The following is a 26,789-nucleotide window of genomic DNA, read 5'->3' as shown; positions in this document are numbered from 1 at the left end:
TTACTTCAAAGGCTTTTAAATATACATGTGTAATTGGATAAATATATAATTACATACATAAGCTTACTACATTATTAAGAGTGGCAAAAATGAGATATGCCAGTGTTTTTTGCCAGTTTCTGCAGAAAATGTTCTTAAATTTTTAGAAACAATTGGGGTAATTGTGATAGTATGAAATCTTTAGTTTGCTCTGCATTTTAGTAAGGCCAAGCTATTACAGAGTTTCTAAGTATGTGATTATTGTTTAGCTGACACTAGTTTCTTTGTAATAGTCCTCCAATTAACTGTCTGTTTTCTTATTTCTGTTGAATGCAGCATCCTCATGTTTATAGCCCTGTAATACAGGGCAACGCTAGAATGATGGCACCACCAACACACGCACAGCCTGGTTTAGTATCTTCTTCTGCAACACAGTATGGTGCGCATGAACAGACGCATGCTATGTATGGTAGGAAACGTTTTGTGTTATATGTAACTTTTTAAGTTCTTATGTTGTGCAGGGATGTATTTAATCTCAAGCTTCAAACGTGGGTATCATTCAGATTACACCAGTAGATGTGGTTTATATTTCATAAGATGATGAGCAGAGCATTGAAAACTGAGCCACCTGGTTAAAATGAAAACTCAAGTATGCTGATTTCAGTAGGATGCCAGTGACCAAGATGAAATTTCAACCTGGGAGCTGCTAAAGAATATCTGCTGAAAGAAGTTTGCTCAAGTTCTCTTGATGCTCTTGACACAACATCCCTTGATTGTTTCTTGATTATAATTAGGACTTGTTTTATTGCAAGGCTATGACCTCAGTTTCAAAACTTGACTTTAGTTCTGACAACTAGTGAAATGCTGTCTTTATGATACTACTAGCATTATTAACAGTATGAACACTGCTGTTTAAGCAAAATAAAACATGTGTTGCTTACCTTTCTTTTTTGGTAAGTCAAGAATAAGTATATGAAACAGCTCATGTATTGCTCTGACTTTGACAATTAGTCTCCAGCATTACCAGATGGGCATATTTCACTTACAGTGAAGTGCTGAAAATGTGGGTTACCTTGTTAACAAAGTAAAATGTGAAAGAACTTCTAAAGCGTTATAAATGTATGATAAATCAATGCCCAATTCAGAGGAAAAAAAACTCACTGCAAAACATGCTATTGAAAGAGGTAGAATCAAGGTTGCTAGAAGACTTGGAAATTGTCATAAAATGTCAAAACAGCAGATGGTCTCTTGAAAACGTGGCATTTCAATACTTGTTATAGCATCTGAGGAAGACTTTTATTGGGTCACGTATATTATTGACTTAGATTCTAATAAAAGATTTTCTGTACCTTTAGACATCTTTGTATGTTTTCCGGTGCTTAGTTTTACACTGCTACTTAATGGAAGTCCATGATGTGTCATGAAAACTTACAAGGCTAAGAATCTGAAGTTTAGTGTGAAATTAATTCTGATTTTAAAAAGTCTGTGTCTTACCCATCTGAAAACATCCTGTCAGATCTCTGCAGTGGTGTGGTAACATAGCTAAGAAACAAAAATAATAGAGGGAAAGCTTTTTGATGCTTGAAGGAAGACTGTTTCGGCTCATTTGTGCTGAAGCTGAAATGAAAGTTACTTGTAGAGATTAAGTCTTTCTCTCACAGGTCCTTGCTAATTGTATTACTTTGATCTTTCCAACTCTTGTGCTTGAGGTGTCCATGTAAACAGATCTTCTGTTTGCTTTTTCATTAGATTAAATAGAATTCCGATAAAGTGAATGATCAAAGGCTTTCAGACCTTTATTGGTGAAAACTCTCCTCTCAAATCCTAATTAAAATAAAACCAAACATGAGATAATCTGAGATTTGATTCAGAATGGTTGCATGTGACTTCCTAGCAATTTCCCATTGTGCACCATCCTTATCTTCTGTAACCAGTGGGTTCTACAGCACTGAAGTACAAGCCCCGTTCCCTTGGTTGGCTTTGATCAGATGTCTGTATAGTTTTTTCACTGATATTCTAACTTACAACTGCTAGATCTCCTTTTGCGTTGGTTTTGCAGCTTGTCTGCTATAGGTATGTGACTACCTACCAGTGCAAACAACTAAGTTGGGTCAAACTTGAGAATTCTTTGGTATTTCCTGCCGTGTAATTAAATACTACTTTTCTAAGAGCACCTAATTTAACAGAAATTGCGTGTCCCCCTGTGTTCTTTCAAGTAGCTACTTGGTGACTCTTCTAAATATTCTCCCGCCTTCCCAGTAAATGATCAAGCGCTTGAAATTCTTGTTATTGAAACCATTCAATCCAGCTGGATCATGAACTCCATATGAGACACTTTTTTTAAAGAGTATGTTCTTGCCATGTGCAGACGTGTTTATTGCCTAGTGAACATGAATTGGCTCAAATGTACCCTTAACTTACCGAGTTTACAGTTAGCTACACATGAAATGACTTCTGATGTAGTGCAGCACTGTCTCAATTCAGATTTTTGCAAGTCTTCCATGTGCTGAGTACTTGAAGACCTTGCCTAGACGGATTGTGGTTCCTCAAAATGTGTCCATCTGTAACATATTTACTTCAGCTTCCGTTTATCGATATGTGAATGCTTGGGAAAAATGTAGAAATGCCTAAGGTGATAAATATAAGCTGCTTGTGGAGTACATTGCTAAAGAACAACATGCTGGAATCATTCACATCTGATTGAGTGACTATAAGAAAGTATCCATAACTCATGTTCTGTATTTTGGGAATCTTAAGTTTACCCACATTATCTTTGAACTAAATATGCCAATGCCCTTTGATTCTGGTCCTCTCTTAAAACTAACTTGAAAGTACAGAATAACAACTTCCTGAGAAACAACAACCACTGCTGCTTTTGATTTCTGGAGCACTTGCTCAAACAAGTTCTCAGATTTCCTTTTGGCTCTTTAAAATTGCTATCTGATTTTTTTAAAAAACCCACTATTTTTAAATTTACTTTTTTCTCCCATTGGTATCAGGATTCAGTGGGCTATACTGCCCTTTTATCCTTCAAGGTACTAGTGCTGCTTTCTTTGAGATAATTCTTGCAAAATTCACTCAAATTTTTTTCCTGCGTATGTGGTAGAGAGAAGATGTCTGCAAGGACAACCGTGCTGAGACGTGGGGGTTGGGGGGCACTGCTTATGGAGTGTTCTTAAGGTGTGAAATGTTTTCTGGTGAGATCTGAAACTCCATCTTCACTAATGGTTTGGGACAAGTTGAAAGTCTGTGGCAAGTAGTAACCACCTGCCAGCGAAGAGAAATGCCTGTTGATCCATTAAGTGAACTGCCCTCACTGCCAAAAGTTTGGGTTTTGTTTTCCTTCCTGTCTCATGAAGAGATAGCTGAATCCAAAGTACATACAGTGACCTACACTTGTTGATAAGTACTCTTCCACTTTAAAGAAAAGTATTTTTGTCTAATGCTGTTTAATGGGATATTTCTGCACTTCTGGGATTTCCTTGCCAGTCGTTACAGTGTCCTGCTGCTGTTTCACAACCCGCTGTTGACAAGAGCTCAAGAGAAGCAGAGCAGCTGAGCTGCGTGGTCACCAGTAGACCCACCTAAACATATGACGGAGGCGTGTTTAAATCATTGGGTTTTCCCCCCTCAAAACACAATTGGGAAGGACAATGTTCAAGCAACTATCTTTCTTCCCGTCTACCAGCCAGACGATAAAAATGTCTATTACACACTTCAGCTCGTAACTTCTGGAGACGTGAGCCACTTAGATGTCCTTGTCAAGGAGAGTTTGACGTGCAGGCACTGCTGAAGCAGAGCAGCACCCACACCTTTAACTGCCACACGCACGTGCCTGAACGCGGAGCTGTCGTTCTTACCCTGCTAAACTGAACGCTGGTTTCAGAACCTACTGGCTGGCTCAAGTGGTGGCTCTGTGTGATCTCCCTGATGCCACTGTCGCTGGGCTCGCAGAGTTTGCTGGCCATGGTTTGCAGTTTGACTGCTTGGTCTGTGGCGCACAAAGACCCAAACTTGTCTTGTGCTGTTAGTAGAAAATTTGGTTATCGAAGTAGAGGGTGGATATATTAATTCCTGTGACAATGAACTTGTGTTAGTTTTACCATGTAGCTGAATTGCCTGTGTTTTCGGATAACTGGAGTCCTCTGAAAAACTTAACTTTTGTGTTTAAAAACACGCGTGTAAAACCAGACCTTGGTTTTATACAGATGCATTTCCTGGTTTTTTTGTGCTCTCATTCCTGTCCCCATTCTCCCTTCCCCTTTCCCCTTCTGCATATGTTTTACTGGTCTGGTGTTGTCTCTAACTTTATCTGGTTTCTGTCTCAGCAGTAGAGTAAATTCTATTACCCTGATAGTACAATGGTGGATATAATATAAACTTCAGAGGATTCTCCAGGGACTAAGAGTGAACCAGTCACCAAAGGTGTCTTGGAACTGTTAAGAATGACAGTGATATAGCTGAAAAAGCAAGGGGCCAATTTCTGTTCTAGTGTAATTTCATTTTAACCTTCTTATTACAGTGGACTTGTAATAGATCATTAATTGACGTAAAGTTTGTTTTTGTGTTAAATAAGAACTGAAGACCTCAGTGTCACAGTTAAGAAGGAAGGCTTACTTGAGACTTGTGTTGTTTCATCTCCACTCATTTGTAAAACTAAGTATCCAGCTCTAATAGCACCTAAGTAAATAAAAATATCTGCATGGTTCTACAATCTTCAAAAAAAAATTAAAAAAAAAAAATGACGCTGACCTTTCCAGAAGACGGGAAGTATGCACGTGGCAAGAGGCTAATTTACCTTTCTATTTCCCAAATTCAGCATGTCCCAAAATACCATACAGCAAGGAGACAGGCCCTTCTTTCTACTTTGCCAGTGAGTTGGGTTTTTTGTACTAATTTTGATTGTACAGAAAAGCACTTTCTAAAGAACAGATGTTAAAGGAATGGGACGTGTTGAGGGAACAAGTTTCCTTGCACCAAACCAGTATGTGGAAAACGTAGGAAGGTTCCTTTCAATGGATGGGGGGGATGAAGCTGTTGAGCAGATTTATATGACCACAGGAAGCTGATTTGTCGGTTTTTTAAAATGTGTTTTGCATGTCGAGTAATCTCCGGCTTCACTGCGCAGTGTTTTCATCTGCAACCAGAAGCGAGCACTGCATATGGATACTTAAAACCTGGGTGAACTGCCTCGCTCTCTTTCTTTCACGGCCCAAACGGGATTTTTTAAAACTTGGCAAGTTAATCGGCTTCCTAAAAGGAGAAGTATCTTGTGCCTCCTCTCTTTAAAAAGCTGTGGCTCAAGTGCTGAGCCCTTGGGAGGAAATAACTTGAGATGCAACTGAGGTGAAGGGAGCTCTCTGTAGAGTTACTTTGGTGCCGCTGGAGGAGCGCTGTGAACAACGTCCTTTGTCATTAGTATAACGAGAGGTGAGGGCTCCTTGCCGGTGCGTGGCATCGGGTGCTTCCTCCTTGTCAGATGAACATTTCCAGTTACGTTCCCTGGCTCCGGTGCTCCTGTGTGGTGTTGCTGGTGACCTACGTCGGTGTAAGCAATGGGAGAGGGCCTCTTCTCCAGGCTCTACACAACAGCTAATACAGGCTTCAGCCACGTACATGTACTGGGAGAGGCAGATAACTAAAAAATACTGCCTTGTATGTTGGCGTTCATCATAGCACTCTGAGGAAGCTGGGGTTTGGGGCGGTGTGGTTGCAGGATGAACTGTAGCTGTCACCCAAGACATGGGAAAGGAGGACTTGCAGTTCCAGGGTATTTTCCTACTTGCTCCTGTCCTGCAGCGAGACTTGTTGCCGTGTCTGTCTGCAAGTCCATGCAGCCAATGCCAGGCACTCTGCTGGGATTTTTTTGAGTTAGCTCATGCAAGAGGGATGTGAGAAATACCACTCGTTCTCCAAAAATCTCTTCTGAAACAGACTTCCTGTGCTTCTTGTACAGAAATGGTTCTGCATGAACTAGTGTTGTAGGATGCTGACCTGTCCTGTTTTCATGCGTCTTGGTTTGGTGCACTGAAATAACTTTAATAAGCTCGTTCCTTTTGTGGATAATCTTTTAAGTGAAGTCCACTCTACCTGTGTAAAATGACTTCTTTAAATGTTTGTATTATGAAAGAAACATTTGCTATTTCTTTGCTTCCTACCATTCAGGTCTTTTAAATGTAGTTATCCTCACCATCTTACTGGGTCTGGCAATAGTTTTGAAGTTTGTTCACTGGTCAGTTCTTGAAAATAGGCTCTTCAGTGCATCTTTGGACGATGACCAACGATAACCAGCATTGGCAGCATTGAAATTCCTACCAGGGAAAATATGAAATTACATTATATGGTTTTTGCATATACCCTCGTAGCTGGGAGTTCTGCTTGATTTCTGCTGCTCTGACCTCTTTTGATTTCAGCTCCTTCTGTGGGTTTGATGGCTGACTACTGCTTGTTTGCCTCTCAGGAAAATGAGTTGCACTTTTGTAGAGTTGAATTCAGTAATTCAATCCATCTGATGTTTTTGCTCGCTTCATTACTGAATCACTTACCTTCACTGTGTATCCCTGCAAGGTTAGTGCAGTTAAATATTTCACGTTAGGAACCAACTTGATCGAAAAGATGCTGAAGTGTGAGGCAGGTTAGCCCAGGGAGTGTTTCTGGGGGAGAGGAGCTTAAGGCATAAAGGGTGAGGAAAACGAGTGTATTTCTGCTGGCATGAGCTGAGGTTACTTGCAGCAAGGAGATACGCAGAGCTGTTTTGTCCTTTCCTAGAGCTTTCTCAGCACTTTCTTGGATACTAGATGGCCATTTGGAAAATCTCCAAAGTACTGACAACTGGGGGAAAATGTTGGATAATTGGTGATTATTTTTTCTTTTCTGTTTTTCACCTGTCTTATCTTGTTTGCTATTTGATACATGTAGTGAGCTGTTTTGATGAACAGGCAAAAATTCTTGAAAAAAGTCACCGTGGAAGTGCTTTAGTTATGCCTAAGCGAGTGAATTTCTCATGACTGTTTTGCAAGACCTCTTTCACAGGCTTGCCAGTCTCATAGATTTCATTGGCTTGTCATGGACTATTAGTTGCACTAGCTAAATATGGAAAACCTGTTACATTTCTAGAGTTGAAGTTTGAACTCTGGTTTTGAACTAACAAAGATCTGTGCACGTATTTTAGACTTGCTGCCACTTGTCCTGAACCATTCTTGATCTGTATGCAGTATCTGTACAGGATTGAGATAAGTGCCCAAATAACATTTTTTGAAAGGCACTTTAATATTACTATTAAAACATAATTTGCAGCAGTATCTGAAATAGTTTTAACCAAACTTGTAGAGCTTATTAGAGTAATTTATTAAAGAGAAAATGGGGGAGAGGAGAAGCTAGGCAAATAAAAATTCTTCAATATAAAAAAATCTGGTACTTTAAATGCAAAGCTATGGATGAAAGATATTAGACAGTTATGGAAGAGCTACTGCTATGACAAAAACTTGATCCTGCCCCCACTTCTATATCTATTCTTTAGGGTACTATTCCTCGGTTTAACTGGTTTCTTAAGAGAGAAATTCTTCATTGTGAAGTTTTATTGTATAATGTATCTGCTTCAGAATAACTTAGTTTATTATTCTCTCGGCTATAAAGAAATGAAAGATGAATTGCACAAATGGTTTAAGGGAATACCACATTATTTTGGGGGCTCTTAACAAGTAATGTGGCAGGATGTGGGAAGCCTTGAATATCTTACAACTTGGAATTAATTTTCATATACATTTTAAAACCTCGTGAATGGAGTTGAAGTTAATTTGTAGTCAGGCGTGCCAGCTCTGTGGCTGAGGCAGTGGGATGAGAGCTGAAGAAGATTTCTGGTAGCATGCCCTTTGGCAAGCAAGTCAATCCCTCTGCATTTATTTCTATTACTTTGACAGAGATAATAACTTTGGGCTTTCTTCAGAGTGTGTATAATAAGGAGGTTGAGAAATTTTCCTACTGTAGAAAGCCTGTAAAAATGATCAGTACAATCATACTGTAAAAATGATCAGTGTTTCCATTGATAATTTTCACATAGTCATAAGACGGAGTGATGTTTGAAAGTTAAATAGAAGCGTGGTGGGGATGCTGCTGCAAAATAAATTTTAGTAGTGATATGGGAAAAAAAAATTACTTCTATTTGAAAGTGTAACAAAGTGCTGTGGCAGAAGACACTGGTGATTTTGACAGTGTACATAGAAAATATTGAGGTGTTTTCAAAACCCCTCTCAATCCGAAATGCTCATAGTGTATGGATATGTTTGTACTCTCCTGCTCACACATAAGTATGTTAGGATCAACTCCAGACTGCAGGAATTTAGGGTTACAACTGTATGTGAAGTTCATCTGCATTAATAGCCTGAAACCGTAGTGCACATCACTGTTAGACCATTTGCTCAGTGAAGATTTAATAGAGCTTTCAAAACAGCAGGGCGGGATTAAATGAAATGTGGTAGGCAGTTATTTTCTAAAGCAGAGACCTTAATAGTGGCCTGCACAGGGGAGAAAAATCTCTTATTAGGCAAAAAGATACTGTCTATATGCATTCTAGTGAGTTGGAATATGTTAGAACTAGTATTTGTAAGCTCTATAGCAAGCCTGACTGGAGGAAACCCAAGTATTTGCACAGGGTGGTAGTGTGTCAGGGCTGGTTAACAGAACACAGTTGCTGTCTTTTTGAGACTTGCTTTTGCTGAATAGTGTTGTGCTTTCAGATGCAGCCACATTTTTGTCCCTTTTCTCCACCCATCTTGTCTTTCATCTTTTATATACACTCAGGCAGTTCTGTGTGTTCATGAACTTAGAGCCCAGCACAGTGAAACTCTTCAGAAGCTGCAGCAGAGAGTTACTTGCAGGAGTGAGATTACACCTCACTAGCTGTGAATGCATGGGGCAGGTGGTTGTGGAGTAACGGCTGCACTGAAAGTTTCTCCCTGTGCCCTGCTTTGCAGACTTGTTTACTAGGGCAAGAAAACCCATCACTTCTGCAGGTATGCTGCAGACAGGCACTTCATGGGCCATCAAGTGCTAACAGAATACAAACCCCAGTAAAAAAGCTGTAAGCCGATATTGAGCAGTAATTAACTTCAGTCAGAATGACAAAAAGATACCAAAACAAGTAAGGAACACTTGCAGGGAAAACTCAGGAGCAGGTTGATAGTTTGCTTTGACTGTTTTTGTCTTTTAGCACCATTGTCAGCAAAAATAGCCTCCGCCTTGACAAGCTGTAATACTGGAGAGGGTAGCGTGCGTTGTCACGTGCAGAAGCGTAGCTGCGAACTGTGGACTGGTTGTTGCACAAGATCTAAAAGCAGTAGAGGGGAATAGGCAAAGCATCTTCATTTTCTTAGGATCTGGCTTTCCGGTTGCATGCTTTGTGTTTAAAGGAAGACTTGCTGTCATTATGGCCTTTCATACTTTCTTAGATTCTCTCAGAAGTAAAAAAAAAAAAAAAAAAAAAAAAAAGATTTAGTGTGGCCCATTTTGGAGCAGAGCAGGACCCCTCAAGGCAAGACTTGTTGATACTAGTTTGTTGTTGGAGACTGGTATGGCTGTAGCAACAGATGTGGCTTCACTGTTGTGAAAGTTTTATGTTGTTAAGTTTTTTCCTTTTTTGGAATTTTGTACCTTATTTGCTACCGTTTCAAGGGATTAAGAAGTTCATGGCAATGTTGAGAAGCTCACAGAATGGTGGTGATCCAGAACAGATTCTATAATTGGCCTTGAGGGGAGAGGCAAGATAATGTTATTTTAGTACAAGATACTGGCTTCAGCAAAAATTTGATGCTCAAGCAGCCTCAGTTTTCTCAGCTGTTACATATATACTGTGTGTCCCTATAGCTCTTAAGCATACATGCGGTGTATAACCTTTACACTGACTGTACTGTGAGCAATTTCCAGAAGAGTAGCATGGTGAGGTTAGCCAGGTATAAGGCCAAAGAATTTTTTGGATGGTGGAAATAAAAATGGCTTGTAACACCTTTGAAAAGTATATTTCAGGAAAAACTAAATTGTATGAAAATTATAAATTTGATATTTTAAACTGGTCTGTTTGACAAAACAAAAGATGAAATACTGCTTTTTTCTGTGTAGTATCTGTTACATTGTCAAACTAGGGAAGATGAACTGTCTAATTATGGTTATTTATAGACTTTCCTGCAAAACCAAACTACACAAAAGCAAGGTAAGATACTCAGCTATTTGCAAGATAAATATTTTTTTTTTTAGAAGGGGGAGGGAGTATATTTACAGTATGTTTGAGATATAGTGAAATCTTCAAGTGCAGATGGTGACTTGATGAGATGCATATTCTGTATCTGTTGTTAAATATTCTTCTTTTTCATCCTAGTTTCCACTGGCTCACTTGCTCAGCAGTATGCCCACCCTAATGCTACCCTGCATCCGCATCCTCCGCATCCTCAGCCTTCTGCCACACCAACTGGCCAGCAGCAAAGCCAACATGCTGGAAGCCACCCTGCTCCTAGCCCCGTGCAGGTAACAGCACTCAAGGCAGTGAATGTCTTTAAATTGTATTTAACAGGCTCTACTGGAAGGTGTTGCATCTCTCTGATGCTTGACGTTGATATATTGATTTCCTTGAGAGGAAAAATGGTAGGATGGAGCAGTTGCGCAGACACGCTGCATGTGACAGATCTCATGCAGGACTTGTCTGGATTCCCCCCTGTTTTCTGGAAGGAAGGGAGCAGAGCTGTGTAATTTAATTTTTCTCTGCTTGGGGTGGCTAGGACTTAAAGGTGGTAGGCTCATGACATAGTTTGTTAGATAAGCTAGCAGGGAAACTTGTGACGATCCCTTTTCCGTAGTAAGGACCAATATCAGAGTCCAGCCATTCATTTCTCTCTCTTCACAGGGTATGAGCTTGTTTCTGTGTTAGAATTAAGGAAGGATCATAATTTTGTCAGAGCTTTAATATGAGTGGAGTTACGAGCAGAAATAGCAGATAAATGCTGAGAAGCATTGGATTGTATTTTGTCAACGACAAGCAGCTGAAAACAAAATAGACCTCGTGGTAGTGCTGCATGCCTTACTACCTACTGGTAATAACTCTGGGCTGCGGAGTGCAACTGTGAAGTATGTCCAGCTGCATGGTTGCAGGTTCTCCTTGTTTTTACCTGGCAGTCTAGGTGCTGTTTTCCAGACTCCTGCTCATACCAACTTTCTAGTGCAAGGAGAAAATGAGCCCGGTGGAATTGAAATGAGTTTCCTCACAAACATAGGGATGGTGATCCTTAGGTTTGCCCCTTAAAAGATTCACTATTTAGAGCAGTTTTGCAAACCTTTCGTAATGTTGGTTTACAGAATAAACGCGTCTTGCTTCTAGACCATAATCTGAATGATCTTCTATCTTTTTTTGCAGCATCATCAGCACCAGGCTGCTCAGGCACTCCACCTGGCAAACCCACAACAGCAGTCGGCAATTTACCACGCAGGTCTAGCTCCAACCCCACCTTCCATGACGCCAGGCTCCAATACGCAGTCTCCACAAAATAGTTTTCCTACAGCACAACAAACAGTCTTCACCATTCATCCCTCCCATGTTCAACCTGCATATACCAATCCGCCACACATGGCCCATGTCCCCCAGGTAAACACAGTTTAACAACCTTCAAGACTAAATGTCTTAATGCCACAAAGTTAGGACAGTCGGGCCTGCTGAAGTGATTTCCATTCTGTCACCTCTCAGCACAGACTACCTGTTGTGTTATTTAGGTTTCTGTCTGTACATTGCCTTTATTTAGAATTTTACAAGATATTTGGACCTCAGCTTCCAACACCCAGTGCATCTACAACTGTAGTTTAATGAAGACATCTTAAGCTGGCACTGCTACTGAAAGAAATTGAGCTCTCTTCCCAGTTCCCGGCTCCCATCCTTGTCCTGCCCCACCATTCTGCTCACAGAACTGTTTGGCCATGCAGCAAACCAGACTGGGGACATGATTCAGCTGAAGTGGGCCTCCCCTACCCCCATTTTAGGCTATTTCTCAGTCAAATCAGTTCACTGCTCAGGTTCACTGCATGATCACAGCAAGAGCTGGCATACAGAAAGGTTGGAGGGGAGAGCTGAGTGGAGGAAGGCTGAATTGCTGCTTTTGGTGGCAGTTTTAGGCTCTGCATTGTAGTCAAACTTATACAAGTACATCCAGTAAAGGATATTCCACAGGATGACTAGGGAGTAGCGTGTGCGTGTGTGTCTGTGTCTGTGTGTGGTTCTAAATGGACTGCTCATGCAGAAGATCCCCGATGCTTGTTGGGCAACTAAACAACAGTCCTTGCTTCAGGATCAGAAACCCACTTCTCTTAACTGCTCTCTTGTGGTCAACTCACTCAAAAAAGAATTTTGGGAAGGGAAGCACATGACTGATTAATCTAGAGCTCTGCGTAAAGCAGTGTTACAAAGGTTTTCTGATGTTTACTAAATCTCATGGATTTAGTGTGCTTTGTCAAGGAATGGACCGTTAATCAGTAATTTGCCTGCACAATTTCTTCTTCAGACCAAGTACTTGGTGTCTGGCTTATGCCTTCTCATACAGGTTAACGATAGTTTGGGATAGCATGACTAACTGCAGTTAGGGAGGTTAGTCTAATAGGTGTCCAGTCTCTTGCAGAATTCTGATAAAATCTTTGCTTTGGTCCCTGGCACAGTCAGTTAAGCCAATGAATTAATAGTTATTTAGGAATTGTTTTACTGATGTTGAGTTTTTTAGCTTTTTAATTCCATTAGGCTTTTAATTTCTCTGCTTTTGTACTGTGGGAGGATGAGGAGAGGATGCCCAGACTTGACAACTGCTCTGGCATCGTGCCGTGTCCTCCCAGGCTCTGGTTTCGGCCAGAAACAAGGTCCTTGCTCTGCTCTGGTGGGATGGCACTGGTGTGAATGCCCAGGTTGTAGTGCTGCTGGGGGTGCCTTGCCTGCAGCCCTTCGGAAGGGTCTTGCTGCAAGCTCCTGGGTTAGTGGCATGTTCAGTGCCGTGCCTTGGAACATGCAACGTTTCGAGGTCAGCTTAAAGGTAAAATTGTGCTGTACACGCCATGGCCAGGCGCGTGCCTGCGCCGTAGGATGCGACCGTTGCCTTCCTTTCTGTGTGCCAAGCACTTACTAAGCAAACCTCGCTAAAGCAAATCAGATGCAACTTTTAGTCAGAATTGACTGCTCAGTCAGGATTTTTCAGCAATCACAGGCAAAGCCTGCTTTATCCTTGATTTTTGACTTACGCAGTCTCTGCTGTAATTTTTTTAGGATGAAAACTACAGTCTGTAATCCATGATACTTACACCAAACTAACTGACTTTTCAAAATGAAGTAGTTCCCACAAAAATCTCTAATGGAGGAATAACTACAGTTCTGTAAGAAATTTTAAATGCATGTAATTATTCCATTGTGGGGAAACTAATCACTGGATTTAACAGTTTCTTAGCAGCCTCATTTCCAACTTCTGAACACAATTCTGAAATGCCATGCAGTAGGAATTTCAGTTCGGCTAACACAGGCAATCAATTGAATTTCCCTTTAGGTTATCAGATGAATCTCGAGCTGTTAGATATCTCACTTGAGAAACAGTACTTTAAAATTCATTACAGAGTACTGTCAGCTGCCAATTTGCAAAGCGTTTGAGCCACAGCAGAAAATTTTTATCCAATGTGTGTATTGAATACAGCTGCTATATGAATAGCTGCTTTATAATGATGGCTGTGTAATAGCGTGTTTGTCAAAGTAAAAATGGTGCTGATCCTGAAAGGTATTCCTGTTTCACAGCCTTATCTTCTAAGCCTTTTTTAGAGCAAGAGTGAGATTTGAATTGCAGTTCCTGCCTGTAAAGGCTTCTTGAGTGCTACTAATACAGTGCAAGTCTGATAAAGAGTTTGAGGAATGTCTGTGATGAGTCAAGTAACCCTTTTGTCTTTAAGAAATAAAATTGTAGCCACTATCTGCTATTTGTCTTTACTGGCCTTGTGAAACTTGTGAGGCTGCAGTTATTGCACCATAGTGCTCTGTTCATGGGATGCGGTAGACGGACAAAACAAACCTTAGATACAAATGCTTTTTTTTTTTTTTTTTCCTTCAAGAGAAACCCAGTTGAGAGCTCTAAGAGTTCCTTAATGTTTTGTGCTTTTAAGAAACTAGTGTTTACTAGCTTTTTAAACCAAAAAATTGATGACCTCTAGAGTCATGAACTGCTCTGAGCTAAAGAAGCCACCTGACAAGTTACTGAACTTGTTTGCCAGAAGGTGATCAGCCATCATAAAGATTAATCTCCTTTTTCCGCTGAGACTTAACTATGATTGCTTAGATTACACAAGGACCTTAACTGTGATGAGCTTAACTGGAAACAGAACAAAGCTGACCTAACAGTATAAAGGGATGAAATCACCCATCGTAGAGTGACTGCTTAGATGGGCACAGGTCACTGGAGAGAGTGGTTTCCAGGGCAGGGAGCCGTGGAAGAATGTGGGGTTGTGCAATGAGCAGCCGAGGAAGGGACGCCAGACTCCCAGTGCGTGTGAAGTTCCTATCTGTACCCGGTGCATTCTCCGCATAGGAAGTGCTTTGATCTAGGTTACTAACAGTAATGTTTTGAAGATTTGTTGCTGAGCTGTTTTTTTTTTTTTTAAATATCCAACTGTGTAACGCTGGCAGTTTCTCCCAGCGCTCACTATCCAAATGGCTAAAATTGAGAATGTGACTCAGAGCCAGCAGTAAGGATTTGAGCCCTTTTTTTTTTTATTATTTTTTAATTTTTTTTTTTTAGTTATTATTTTTGTGTTAAGATCTCTGACTTAATCCCTATAGCTAATCTAGTTAAAATGGAGTAAATCTCTGGATTTACTGGTACAGCTGGAGAAAAACTTGACAGTCATGTGGCCAGGAGTGATGCCTCCTTGTGACCATTATACTAAAGAGCTCTTTGTTTCAGGCTCATGTACAGTCAGGAATGGTTCCTTCTCACCCAACTGCCCATGCTCCAATGATGCTAATGACGACACAGCCACCTGGTGGTCCCCAAGCCGCCATCGCTCAAAGTGCACTACAGCCCATTCCAGTCTCGACAACAACACATTTCCCCTATATGACGCACCCTTCAGGTGAGGAGTGTGTGCCCGGGAGACCTGCACCGTAACTGAGCCAGGTCGTGGGAGTGAGGAGAACTGTTATGAACCAGATTTGGGGAAAAGAACAACAAAAAAAAAAAAAAAACCAAACAAAAACAACCTTAAGATGTCCTTGTAGAGTGGCAGGCTGCCGAAGGCAGACCGTTTCTGCAGTTCGCATTTATACTTTGCCAGCCCGAATGCGAGCCTAGATAAGCGTGCAAGATTTAGCTAATTCAGCAAAGACTTTGCTTCTCTCTAGCTGAAGTAGAGAAACACATAACTGTGCAGACACTGGCACTGTGGGACTGTGTTCTTCCAGGTTTTGCCGTGGGGGATGGACTGTGTAGCCTGTTACAATGATCTGGGGTTTTATTAAATTTAAAGTGATCGGTCTTGAGGACAGGAGTGAAAATGTTGCTTGGGGGTAGGGCTGTTAGACTTCTAATGACTGAAGTAAAGTGACGCCTGAAGTCTAATCTTTAATTCAGAGTAACATTCTGCAGCTTTACTTTTTGGGAAAAGTAGGTGCTGTATGACTTCTTTCCACTTTAAATTTAACCTTACCTAGGTTTCTTTATTATTCGTTTCCAAACAACCTCTAAACTTTTGTAGTGAACTAGTTACCTGATTCTTGTTTCCTGGGGAATGTGTGAGCAGAACAAGGCTGCTATCTGAGGGTTTAGGTAGGGAAAAAAAACATCCAAAGGACATCTTGATATGCAGGGTTTTGTTTTGTTCTCTAAAAATAAAAAAGAAAAAAGAAAAATTAAAAAAAAAAAAAGAAAAGAAAAAAGTTCAGCTCAGTAGTTGTCCTGTGACCACTTTACTAGCAAACTGTTGTGTGGCTTGCCAATTTATTATTTACATTTGAACTTTTTTTTTACAGTACAAGCCCACCACCAACAGCAGTTGTAAGGCTCATCTGGAATAACTGAAAGGCTGGATACCTTTTGTAGGCCAAATACCCTCCTTCTACTGCTTCTGCCAACTGGAAGCACAGAAAACTAGAATTTCATTTTATTTTGTTTAAAAAAAAAAAAAAAATTGATTTCTTGTAACATCCACTAGGAATGCTAACAGTTCATCTTGCAGTGGGAGAGATTCGGACTGAGTAGAGGCATTTAGGAACTTGTGGGCTATTCCATAATTCCATGCACTGTATCTGAGTCCTGCAAGTGCCCCAACTCTGCTTGCTGAAAACTGGAAGTTATTTATTTTTTAATGACCCTTCAAAGTTATGAACTCATCAGCTAGCAAAAGAAGTAACAAGAGTGATTCTTGCTGCTATTATCACTAAAAATCAAGACTTGGAGATCCCTTTTACTTCTAACTAAACTTGAAACAGGTTCAGTAAAAAAAAAAAAATTCTAATCGTCAAACTGATGAATTATTATTTATAAATCACGTTTGATGAGAATCACTATCGTGAGACAGTGATGTAACTTTTAAGTTAAGAAAACTTTTACTTTGTAGATAATATAAAATAAAAACTTAAAAAAAAATTAAAAAATAAAAAAAGTTTTAAAAACTGACCTACTTAGTGTTTGTGTCTTGTTTTACCAGTATCTTTCTTTCATGTGCTCTCCAGCTTTCGACCCAAATGGGAGCACATGTTTTATTTAGCGCCAGGTAAGCTCTGCTGTGTCGCGTGTGTGCCCCCCACCATGAAACCAAATTCATCGTATTTGCCTTGCAGGGCCGTGATGAAAATAAGTGAAAGGTTTCAAGACCAGAAGTTTGGTCTGTAGGTTTTTAACAATTTCTTGTGTTCGGAATGATTCCCTCATGCCTCAGCCTTGATGTCACAACTGGGCCTTGATGATAAAACTACAAGTCAGTGGTGCTGCTGGAGAAGGGAAGAAAGAAATCGGGGTAAGCACGCCTTAAAAAATGACTGGTAACAAGATGGGGAAAAGGGTAGGAGAAAGCAGTTGGCTACCAGCTCCTTCAGTCGCCTCCTTACGCTGCTTGTGGGCTTCCTAACTGCGGCGCAGGCATCCTGGGATGGCTAACCAGAAGGTGATGCTGGTTAAACTGGGTTATACAGTTGCACTTCAGAGGCAGGAGAAGTCAACTGTAGCAGCTCACGTGGGCAGCAGTTAATGGCACGTCGTGGCTTGGTGAAAAACGTGCTGGGGAACAGAAATCCTGCAGCAGCTTCTGTCTTCGCTCCTTCCAGCAGCGCAGTAAAATGTAATGAATCCACGTTCAGGAGGGCAGCAGGGGGCACGAGATTGTCACAGACAGTGATGGGGGCTCGGGGCAGGACTCCTTGAGCTGAGTCTTCGGAGGAACAGCTTGTTCACACAGGCTTTGGGCTTGCGTTTCATCTTTAAGGGAGCGTTTCTGTCCTATGGCATCCAATATCTGTTAAAAATGGTATCCAGGCACCTAGAGAGAATCAGACTAAAGACTAAAAGTGAGAAACAAGTTCTAAAAACAGTTTATTAAGAGCAGATTTTTTTATATTATGGTAAAACTGCATTATTCAAGAAATAAGTTACTTGTACAGTACATACAGAAACAATATATAGAAAAACCTACTATACAAGAACAACTCTTCTGTGCAGGTGAAAAGTAGAACTTTCAAATCAATACACTTTTCATCCAACAAATTGTTGGCTTTAATCATCCTGCTAGAGAACACACAGTCGCCTCCCCACCTCTGGTAGTTGCTGGCGAAGGTTGGGTCTGTTCGCATCGAACGAGCTTAAATTAAAATTTGGAATACTGTACTCGAACCTGTTAGTCAAGATTTCAAGGCTTTATATGTTTGTTAGAGTAAAACTGCATTGGTTGGATGATAGCAGTGTTTTGTGGTCCGGAGACTAGAAAAAAACCAGAAGCTTTGGCCTCACCCTGGACCTGGAAGAAGCTTTGCCCCAAAATAATTCCAAAGTGAAAACAGACGGGTGAGGCAATGGCGGTGTCAGTGTTTGGTAACCTGCGCTGGCTTGCTGGTGCCGTTCCTCAGAGCTGGGATGCAGGAGGGAGGGATGGATTAGAGATTAATTAATGCTCCGTGTCCTGAACTTCTTCAGAACCTGTCACACATAAGGACACGCAGAAGGCACTGACAGGGTGGGGAGGGGGGTCTGTCAGCAAACAGCAAGTGGTTTCCAAAGCCTAAAATGGAGCTGAGGGGGAGAAGGTCTGGCTGGTCCCTTAGGTTATGCGCTAAACCAAGACTCTGCTGTCACAGAGAGCGAAGGCGCTGCTTGTTCGGCATCTGTATTGCCAAAACCAAACTGGTTTCAGTGGGAATTGGGCTTCCCTCCCCGCCAGCCCCCTCCTCGGGGGGCTGCTGGACAGTTGTTGGGCAAGGGCACGGCCGGTTGCTGCCCCGAGGCTCACGGCTTTGTTCCCTTGGATCCAAACTCGGGTTGCACGTGCCCATCTCCAGGGCCAAAGCACACGCTGGTGGTCACATCAGACTTTTATTTCAGTCTAAGAAACGCTTTCTCCTCCACTGGAGCCCAGGAGGTGGCTGTACCTGCATGTGGGGGCTCTTCCCTTGGTTTCCCCTCCTCCCAAAACTCAACGCTGATACACGGGCTGGGGAACTAAACCTGCCAAGTCCTAGGCTCTTTTCCCAGGTTACTAGAAGAATCTAAAAATTTCTTTGAGTTGCTTATATTCCATAGAATGGAATGGCTTAACGCTCTTTGCCCACCACTATGATAGTACCTTACAGGCTGCATTAATTAGCTGAGTGTGCTGGCAGGAGCAGAGGTAGGGCTGCGTGTCAGGCTCTGACCTGTGTCACAAGCTTTCTAGGAGAAATGGAATTTCAAACTCAGTCCTCAAGGAGCTGGGAAAGAGCCCAAAAAACCCCTCAGGTCCTGGTGCAGCTGGGGTCAGGACCACAGCAGGTCTGAGCTGTGGCAGAGCAGACTAAGGTGAGGAGATGGTGGAGCTGGGTGGCTGGACAGCCCCTGGCTGCCTTGTTGGGGAGGTTTGAGGTGGAAATAACTCTATTAAATAATCAGAGCGACTTTCCCACTGCTCACTAGTGGGGAGAACGGGAGTTCGCATCCACTGGAGTTTGTTTGCACAGGGGAAGTGGCTGATGGGGCGATAATGAACTCAATGTATATTTTGCTAATCAAGCGCAGCAATTTCCATTTAAACTACGGAGAAACCCCTTGCAATTAAACTGCAGGTTAAAAATACCACATGCGCGTGCATGTTTAGTTGTTGGCGCTCGAACAATAAGCCCTGGTGTGCCAAAACAACCCATCCCAGCAGCAGCAGCATCTGATTTATCTGGCAAGGGCTGCACCGGCTGTGAATAGCAATCCCTTTTCCCAGCCCGTTCCTTCTTGCAGATGCTCTGAGCGTAGGATGATGCGGGTGAGACGATCTCATCTTTTTGGGGCTGCCTGGAGCTCAGCAGGACTAAAAAGCAGCACTTTGAACCTTAGATTGAGCATGTGCAAGTGTTTTCTGAGGCGTGCATGAGCCGGGAACCAGGCACCAAGCAGGCAAAGGAGCTGACAACTTGGGCTGTGCTTCATCCCCTTCCCCTCTTCATCCCTATAAATGCAACACCATGGGGAGTCATTTATTAGCAGTGAAGGACTCTGACTTGCCTGGCACAAACCAGCCCTGGCTCTACGCTCGTGCCATTCGGTGCAGCCTTTGTGCTGGTCCGGGGAAGAAAACGGGCTGCGGATACGGCCGAGGAGCTCCAGCCGAGGACAGGGCTGCCTTTGTTTCCCCGGCAGCCTTGTCAGGTTTGGCAGCGCTGGAGGGGCGACCGGCCAGTGCAATTTGCTCTTAATGCTCCAGTTTTAAGAGTGAGTGTGTGCCGGTGCGTGCTGAGCGCCGGGAAACACCGATCCCCACCGAAAGACAGGATTGCTCCCTGCGTGCCCATTTTCAAGTTGTTTTAAACAGAAGACGGGGGGAAAAAAAGACCTTCCCTGCTCTGAATGTACAAAGACAGCCTGGGAGAGGGCTGGGGCAAGAGGTGGGGGAGGCACAAAATGTAAATCCTAAGTGGTTTCTCAAAACAATGGGATCCAGTTTCTCCCAGCCCTCATCCTTTTACTACTTATAAAACCAGATTTGCTCTCACGGCAGCTCCCTGGGCTGTGTTTGGCCCCGGCTGTTTTGGCCCTGCCCAGTCCTGGCTCCTGCCTGTGCTGTAGCTGCCCTTTCTGTCCCAGCCCATCACAACAACGCTGTGATCTCGCCTTCAGTTCCTGACCTTGAGCAGAGCCCAAGGAGCTTTGCCTACCAACCAGGCTTAATGGCAAAACCCTGCCTAGAGGCTGGATTTTTTGCAAAACTCCCTAACTCAGCCCCACAAGGCGCTTTGTCTGCTTGCTTTCAAACTAGTTCCTAAATGTTAACACTCCTGAGGGCTCCCACCTCTATTGAAATTTCAAGAAAAATAAAACCAAGACACTGCCCTGTAAGGCTATTTCAAGGCGAGTTTTGCATCCAAAATCCCGGGGAGCGCTGCACGGGCTGCGCTGAGAGATCTGCAAGTTGAATGCTGCGAACATCCCCTCCTGCATGTCGCAACGACTCCAGCCCCTTCCTTATTCTTAAAATAACAGCAGCTTCTAAGAAGTGGTTCCTCTCTCGGCGCGGCCGCGCCGGCTGCCCCAGGTAAAGCTGCACCGGGGCCTGAACACAGCAGCGGGGATGGGGGCACGGCCGCACTCCCGGCTCTGGAGCTGCTCTCCTTGTGCTGGCGCCTTCGCCGGGGATGGGGGGACATCGAGCCCCGGGGATTTGCTGGATGCATGGTTGTTCCCACGGGAGTTACGGCAGCGCCGACATCTTGCTTGGGCGTGCGACTCACCGTGCCAACAACCTGTGCTCCGAGAGCGGGCTGCAGGCAGGCAAACAGGTTGAAGTGCCCGCTCTGAGTGTCTTTACAGCCAGCGAGATGCCGACCCAAGGCACGTCAAGGGGTACAGACCCTCTGTGGGCTCGGAGGGGCTGGCTGGGAGAGGCTTTTCCATCAGGCGTACCCCAAAGGGACACACACACACACCCCCCCCCCCCCCCCCCGCCTGCAAAAGGCCGTTGCATAGCTTTAAATACTGCCAAACTCTTGGTGACAGAGTGTTTTAGGCAGGGGGAAAAAAGGCAAACGAGAGCAGGGTGAGCAGCCATCTGTGCTGGCGAGGTTAAAAAAATGTTTGGGGGAAAAACTCACTTTCGATTTGTGCCTAAAATGTTTCCATCACTAGGATAAAACGCCTCCATCACTGGGATAGAACACCTCCATCACCAGGAGGAGGTTTGCTGTCAGTCTCCATGTTAGTTCTCAGCTAGTGACATTATTAACGATGGAGCAGTTAGTGTTCACTTCTTAATTAGCGAGGCTAATGGTGTTAAGTATTTGGCTGGTGCAGGGAGTGACTGCCACTGTGCTGGGTTAAAAAAGAAGAGCGAGAAAAGCCAGTTTTTGCCTTATCTAAAAATAAAGCCTAAACTCTGATCGCGAGCAGCATCTTTGCCCAACGCAGGAGCTCAGCTCCAGCAGGTCGGGCTTTGCTGGAGGGTTTGGGAGCGGCAGCACGTGCCGGGGCGGGAGGACGGGGCTCGTCTTTGCCTGCACGGCCTGGAGCAGCAACTGGTCAATGAATTTATAATCCACTTTTTTTTTTTTTCTTCTTGTTTTTTTTTTTCCTTTCTCCAATTATATGGGTGTAATGCAAGACCCCGGATCCTTCGCTGGGCGCTGTCATGTCAGGGACAGGTGGGAGGCCGAGCCCGACGGCGCGATGCTCGGCACGCAGGGACGCAGGCACGAGCGGCGTGTGTAAACAGTAACGAGAAAGCTTTGATAATAACAACAAGAAATAAAAAAGGCCCTTTAACAGGCCGAAGAGAGGGAGCGCACCCGTACTGGAGTGAAAAATTACCCCCTTCCTTGCAAAAATATAATAATCATCCCTAACCAGAAGGAAGAAATTAGTACATTCTTTCGATGGGATACTCAGAAGGTCTCTAGGATTCCTCCACCCAAAAGTGCATCCCAGTGCTGGCGCGGCGCCCGTCAGAGTGGTGTGTACTGGTTGTCGATGGCGCGGACGTGGCCCCGGCCCGGTGCCTCCACCTCGTAGTCCGAATCGCGGGGCCGGGGGCCGGGGGCCGTGGCTGCCCTGCTGGGGCGCAGGCTCTGGGCCAGCTCGGCCGGCGGCGGCACCAGGTGGAAGATCTGCTCCGGTGGGGGACCCGGGGGGGTCTCGTCGGGGCCGCGGGGGCAGGAGGAGGCGGCAGGGCCGAGGCTGAATTCGGGGCTCCAGCTGGGGATGGGCAGGGGGAGATGGACCGTGCTGCCGGAGCCGGGAGCTGCGGGTGGAGGGGAGAGAGGGCGGGTCGGTGGGATGCTCCTGCTGCCGGGTATCGGGGTGGGGGTGCAGGGAGCATCCCGCAGCTCCCGCCCCAGCCACAGCGATGAGTGGCTGGTGGCAGCTTCTCCTTTCTTGAAAGAGGAAGCCAGGAGCTCGGGAGTCACCTTTTGTGCCACTGCTTGGACACTTCCACTTCCCCCCCCTCAATGTGCGGCCAAAGGGCCCAGCTCTGCCCAGCCCCGGGGCACCCACACCCACCCCGGGGACCCTCCCGCTGAGACAGGACCCCCCCACCTCTGTGCCCCGTGGGAACGTCACCCTCGCTCCGTGCCCGTGTACCTTGCGACTGGGGCAGGACGACGACGTAGCTGGACAGACGGACGTCGCAAGCTGTCCCGCACTCCAGCGGGATGGGGTAGCGATGGAAGTGGTGCAGCATCTCCACGATGGAGGAGAAGCGGAGGTGCTGGACACGGCACTGGCCCCGCTCTGTCAGCGCCAGCCGCAGGTGCTGCGGGGAGGAGCACAGACCTGTTATCCTTCCACCGGCTGCCTTGCTGGAGGAGATGATGAGGGACACGGGGATATTTGGAGTGTGTAGGGGGGGAGGGGGGACACAAATGGCCTTAGCATGATGTGCTCTGCTTGCCGCAGGGGGTTTTGCCCCCTCCCAGGAGCAGGTGTGAGGGCAGGGACCAGGCAAGGCGAGCATCTCCATGGGGTGGGGTGGGGTGGGATGGGATGGGATGAGGACCATGCTGCAGCAAGGAGGCTGCCCAAGGGGCTCCTGCCAGATTCCCCCCCCGCCGGCCCCGGCCCCAGCCCCTCTCCCGCCCGTACCTTTGCTCTGCCCTGGAAGTTGAAGGTGAGCACATACTCGCCGCGGCGCGTCTCGCTCTGCCGCACCAGGAAGACACCGTGGCCCTCCAGCCCCCCCAGCTGCACCAGCTGAGCCGCCTTCACACGGGAGATGGGCCCATGGAACCAGGGGCAGGAGGAGAGGAACTGCTCCATCTTCGGCCCCGCCGCCTCCCCCGGGCCCCCCGGCGTCGCCCCTGCCAGCGCACAGGGATGAGCACCCCAGGGACATGGGGAACCCTGCCCACCGCCCCCGGCCCCCTCCCCTCTGGCTCTGCCCCCCTGCCACGCCATTTGGGGATGCCCGATCAGCCTGGCCAGCCACAGCCAGGACCACCCCCCCTGCAGCGAGGGAAGCCCCCAGCCCCTCTGCCCTGTGCCCAGGGTCCCCTGGGCTGCTCACCTTGGCTGAAGGTGTCAGTGCTGGTGGTGGGGCTGGCGGCCGTGGGGTCGGGGTACCGGCACGCCAGGAGCTCGGGGTCGCCCACGTCAGACCTGCCGGGGATGGGAGAAGCCAGGCTGAGCACCGGCGGCGGGGGACGGGAACGGTGCTGGCGGGACACAGAGTGGCTGTCCCCATCCCCAGGGACATCCACCGGGTGCTTACCCCCTGCGCACGCACTCCTGGATCTCGGCTGTCCAGGAGCTCAGCTGCTGCTCGTCCCCCGCCTCAAACAGGACATCGGTGGCATTGGTGACCTGGGGGACATCGGAGAGGGACACGGGGGCTTCAGAGAGAGAGAGATGAGCATCCCCCTCCCACCCACCCTGTGCTTGGGCACCAACCCTGACCCCAGCCAGAGCAGAGCATCCCCCACTCCCAATGCCGCACCCCCCCCGTGCTCCCCCTCTCCAGCTGGGAAGGGGAACTGAAATTTGGCATGGGAGCTTTCGGCAGCCACGTGCGTCCCAGAGGGTGGGAAAGGCCCTGGGGGCTGGATGAGGACCCCCTTGGCCGGGCCCTACCTTGAGGACGAAGGTGTGGAGGTTATCGGGCATCTCGAGGCGCGTGCACCTCCGCACCTCCTGGACGGCAGAGCAGGCAGTGTGCAGCTTCGGCTTGGAGGCCTGCGGAGGGGAGCACAGCAGCTGAGCTGAGCCCCAACACCCCAAAACACCACATCCTCCAACAGCTTTTGGGGTGGGGGTTGAGCCTGCCAGGAGTCACCCGAGGCACAGCAGTCAGCAAGGAAATACCCCGCTCTGCAGGGAAATACCCCACCAGCAAGGAAATACCCCATGTGGCAAGGAAATACCCCACCCGGCACTGCCCGGCCACTGTCAGGGCACCCTGGGAGGGCTGAGCGGTGTCTGGAGCGGGGGACCCATCTCAGTGGCCCCAAGGACCCAGCAGAGGAGGGATGGGTGGAGGAGGTGGGGGGGAGAGAAGGGGATTCCCAGCACGACAGCGTGTGCCGGGGAGACTGTGTACACTGCTGGGGAAATCAGGGTGCAGGCAGGGAGCACCCTGGTTACGGGTGCAGGGGTGGGGGGTGACAGAGGGCTCAGTGGTGGCGTGCCGAGAGCTCCCCGCAGCCACCTGGTTGGTTTGGCGCCGAGACAGGCACATGACAAAACGCTGAGCAAACACTTCCAGAAAAAGGCTAATAATACCCCTCCCAGCAGCTTTCAGTTCCTCTGCCGCCCAGCGATCCAGCCTGCGGCACAGGATTGGGGTGCAAAATGCCCCTGGGGTTCCCCCGCAGCAGTGCTGGGTGATGGAGCCAACCCCCTCTGTGCTCATCCCAAGCGCGGGGCTCCATGAGCGAGCCACCCCATGCAGCTCGGCAAAGCTCAGCCAGCGCCAGGCTTGCTGCCAGCGCGGCGTGACAAAATTTTGGCGGGTTGTGGTTCCCACAGCGGCTTCAGCATTGAGTCACCCGCACCCTGCGCCGGCTCCGGAGGTCCTCGCCGAGCCCCGGCCACTGTCCCCGCAAGGGTACCAGGCTGCGGGCGCTTCACCCCCGCAGTGAAACCAAAGTGCCTGAATTTTGCTCTGAGTTTGTGATGCTGGTGGCAAAACCACCCCTGCCATGTCCCCAACCACCTACGTGACCCCAAAGAGGGTCCCCACCAGGCGCTCGGCAACTCAGCACTCCCCATGGTCACCCAACCAAACTATGTTTGGTTGCTTTTTTTTTTTTTTTCCATCCCCTCCCTTCTTCCTCCCTCCCTCAACACTCTCGACCGAGGACTCGGTGTACTTTGGGGCCGGAAACGCAGTGTGAGAGGGATCAGCCCTTATCAGCGCCGAGCTGTGCCGAGAAGAAAATTCTTAGAAGTCACTCGCCGAACAGCATCGTGCGATGGGGTTGGTGCCACCGCAGCTGCAATCAGTGTCGCCGGTGGGGCTGGGGGGTGCCGTGAGCCGCCACGGTGGCGCCAGGGCTTTACCCCGAAGGAGTTTAATTTTTTTGCAATCGTTGGAAGAGAACCGTGTCCTGTGCAAAGTCCTGCAGGGAGAAAGCAAAGGGTTGCCCATCCTGGCTGCTTTCCCACACGTGGGTTGTGACGTCCGGCATGTCCTGGAGGTTGCCGGCGTGGCGGGTTTTATCGGCACAGCTCCTGATCGCGGCGCTGGGGTCGGCCTCCCGCTTTCCTAAGAAGCGGGAAATTCCAGGAAAAGGGAGTTCGGCGAAGCCCCCCACGTCCCTCCCTGGGGAGAGCGCAGATGGGGGAGCACGAAGGGAGAAGGAAATGATGCAGCAGAGAGATACAGTGCCCGAAAAACCAGTCTGGCTTCGGAGAAGTGCCTACCGCAGGCCCGGTGCCCCCGCCCCTCGAACCGCCGCACCTGACCGCAAGATGCCCTGCTCGATGGCGGCTGGTACCGAGAAAGGGATTTCTCAGTAACGAAAACTGCACACTCAACACACCGCGTGTTCGCCCAGCACCCATGGGCTCCTTCTCGGCAAGAGAGGTGCCACAGCAGCACGGTGGGGCTGGGTACCCCCCCCCCCCACCCCGCTGCTGGCCAGACTCGGGATGCTCCGGAGGGGATGGGATGCTCAGAATGTTACCCCAGCTCAGTCCCCAGCCCAACCAGCATCAGCTCCCACCCCAGAGACTTCACCCCACCGCTCCCCAAAGGATCCTGTGCACACGGGGGAAACCCCAGCGCAAGGCTGAGCACCCCCCAAAAATCACTTGAGGACATGCTGTCCCATAAAGCTGCATTCTCAAGCCCCCAGGACACAGCAGCCACCGCGCCAGCTCGGAGGCACCCCCCCAGTCCCACCACCTGGCACCTAAAACGGGCCATCCTGGGGTGTGACACTGGTGATCTCCAGCCCCGGGGGCTGATGGCAGCAGGATGCGGCCCGGCTCCCCCAAACCCCCTCCCCGCAGGGCTGACAGCGGCCGGGCGCTGCTGGGGACATTGGGCCATCGATGGGGACAAGGATCCTGTTGGCTGGGGGCGGAGGGGACTTCAATTTAGTGCTTGAGAGCGGGGTCCTCCCACCCGCAGTCTGCTGACCCCGCAAGGGATTTTTTTCTAGC

The 26,789-nt window shown here is 47.0% G+C and overlaps 2 protein-coding genes across 18 annotated transcripts in view; one reads left to right on the top strand and one right to left on the bottom strand.

The window, feature by feature from the left end:
* ATXN2 (ataxin 2) overlaps positions 1–16,643 on the top strand; it is a 52,505-nt gene extending 35,862 nt beyond the window's left edge. For 7 of the 11 annotated variants that reach the window (XM_074887506.1, XM_074887499.1, XM_074887505.1 and 4 more), the window contains 5 exons: positions 316–448; positions 4,799–4,852; positions 10,349–10,494; positions 11,378–11,605; positions 14,934–16,643. In XM_074887506.1, coding sequence (XP_074743607.1) covers positions 316–448; positions 4,799–4,852; positions 10,349–10,494; positions 11,378–11,605; positions 14,934–15,137 — 765 coding nt within the window. In that variant the 3' untranslated portion in view covers positions 15,138–16,643. The remainder of the gene's footprint in view (positions 1–315; positions 449–4,798; positions 4,853–10,348; positions 10,495–11,377; positions 11,606–14,933) is intronic. The other 4 variants (XM_074887498.1, XM_074887495.1, XM_074887502.1 and 1 more) reach the window with 3 other exon arrangements.
* An 888-nt stretch (positions 16,644–17,531) lies between these two features.
* The window catches only part of SH2B3 (SH2B adaptor protein 3), a 28,827-nt gene continuing 19,569 nt past the window's right edge, over positions 17,532–26,789 (bottom strand). For 6 of the 7 annotated variants that reach the window (XM_074887514.1, XM_074887507.1, XM_074887509.1 and 3 more), the window contains 5 exons: positions 24,255–24,356; positions 23,896–23,987; positions 23,692–23,783; positions 22,770–22,941; positions 17,532–22,428 (listed from right to left, as the gene is read on the bottom strand). In XM_074887514.1, the coding sequence (XP_074743615.1) occupies positions 21,720–22,428; positions 22,770–22,941; positions 23,692–23,783; positions 23,896–23,987; positions 24,255–24,356 (1,167 nt within the window). In that variant the 3' untranslated portion in view covers positions 17,532–21,719. Of the gene's footprint in view, positions 22,429–22,769; positions 22,942–23,270; positions 23,486–23,691; positions 23,784–23,895; positions 23,988–24,254; positions 24,357–26,789 lie in introns of all 7 variants that reach the window. The other variant, XM_074887508.1, reaches the window with a different exon arrangement.

The sequence above is a fragment of the Strix uralensis genome, chromosome 17, assembly GCF_047716275.1.
Source record: "Strix uralensis isolate ZFMK-TIS-50842 chromosome 17, bStrUra1, whole genome shotgun sequence".
Lineage (NCBI taxonomy): Eukaryota > Metazoa > Chordata > Aves > Strigiformes > Strigidae > Strix > Strix uralensis.
This window is presented reverse-complemented; position numbering and strand designations above follow the sequence as displayed.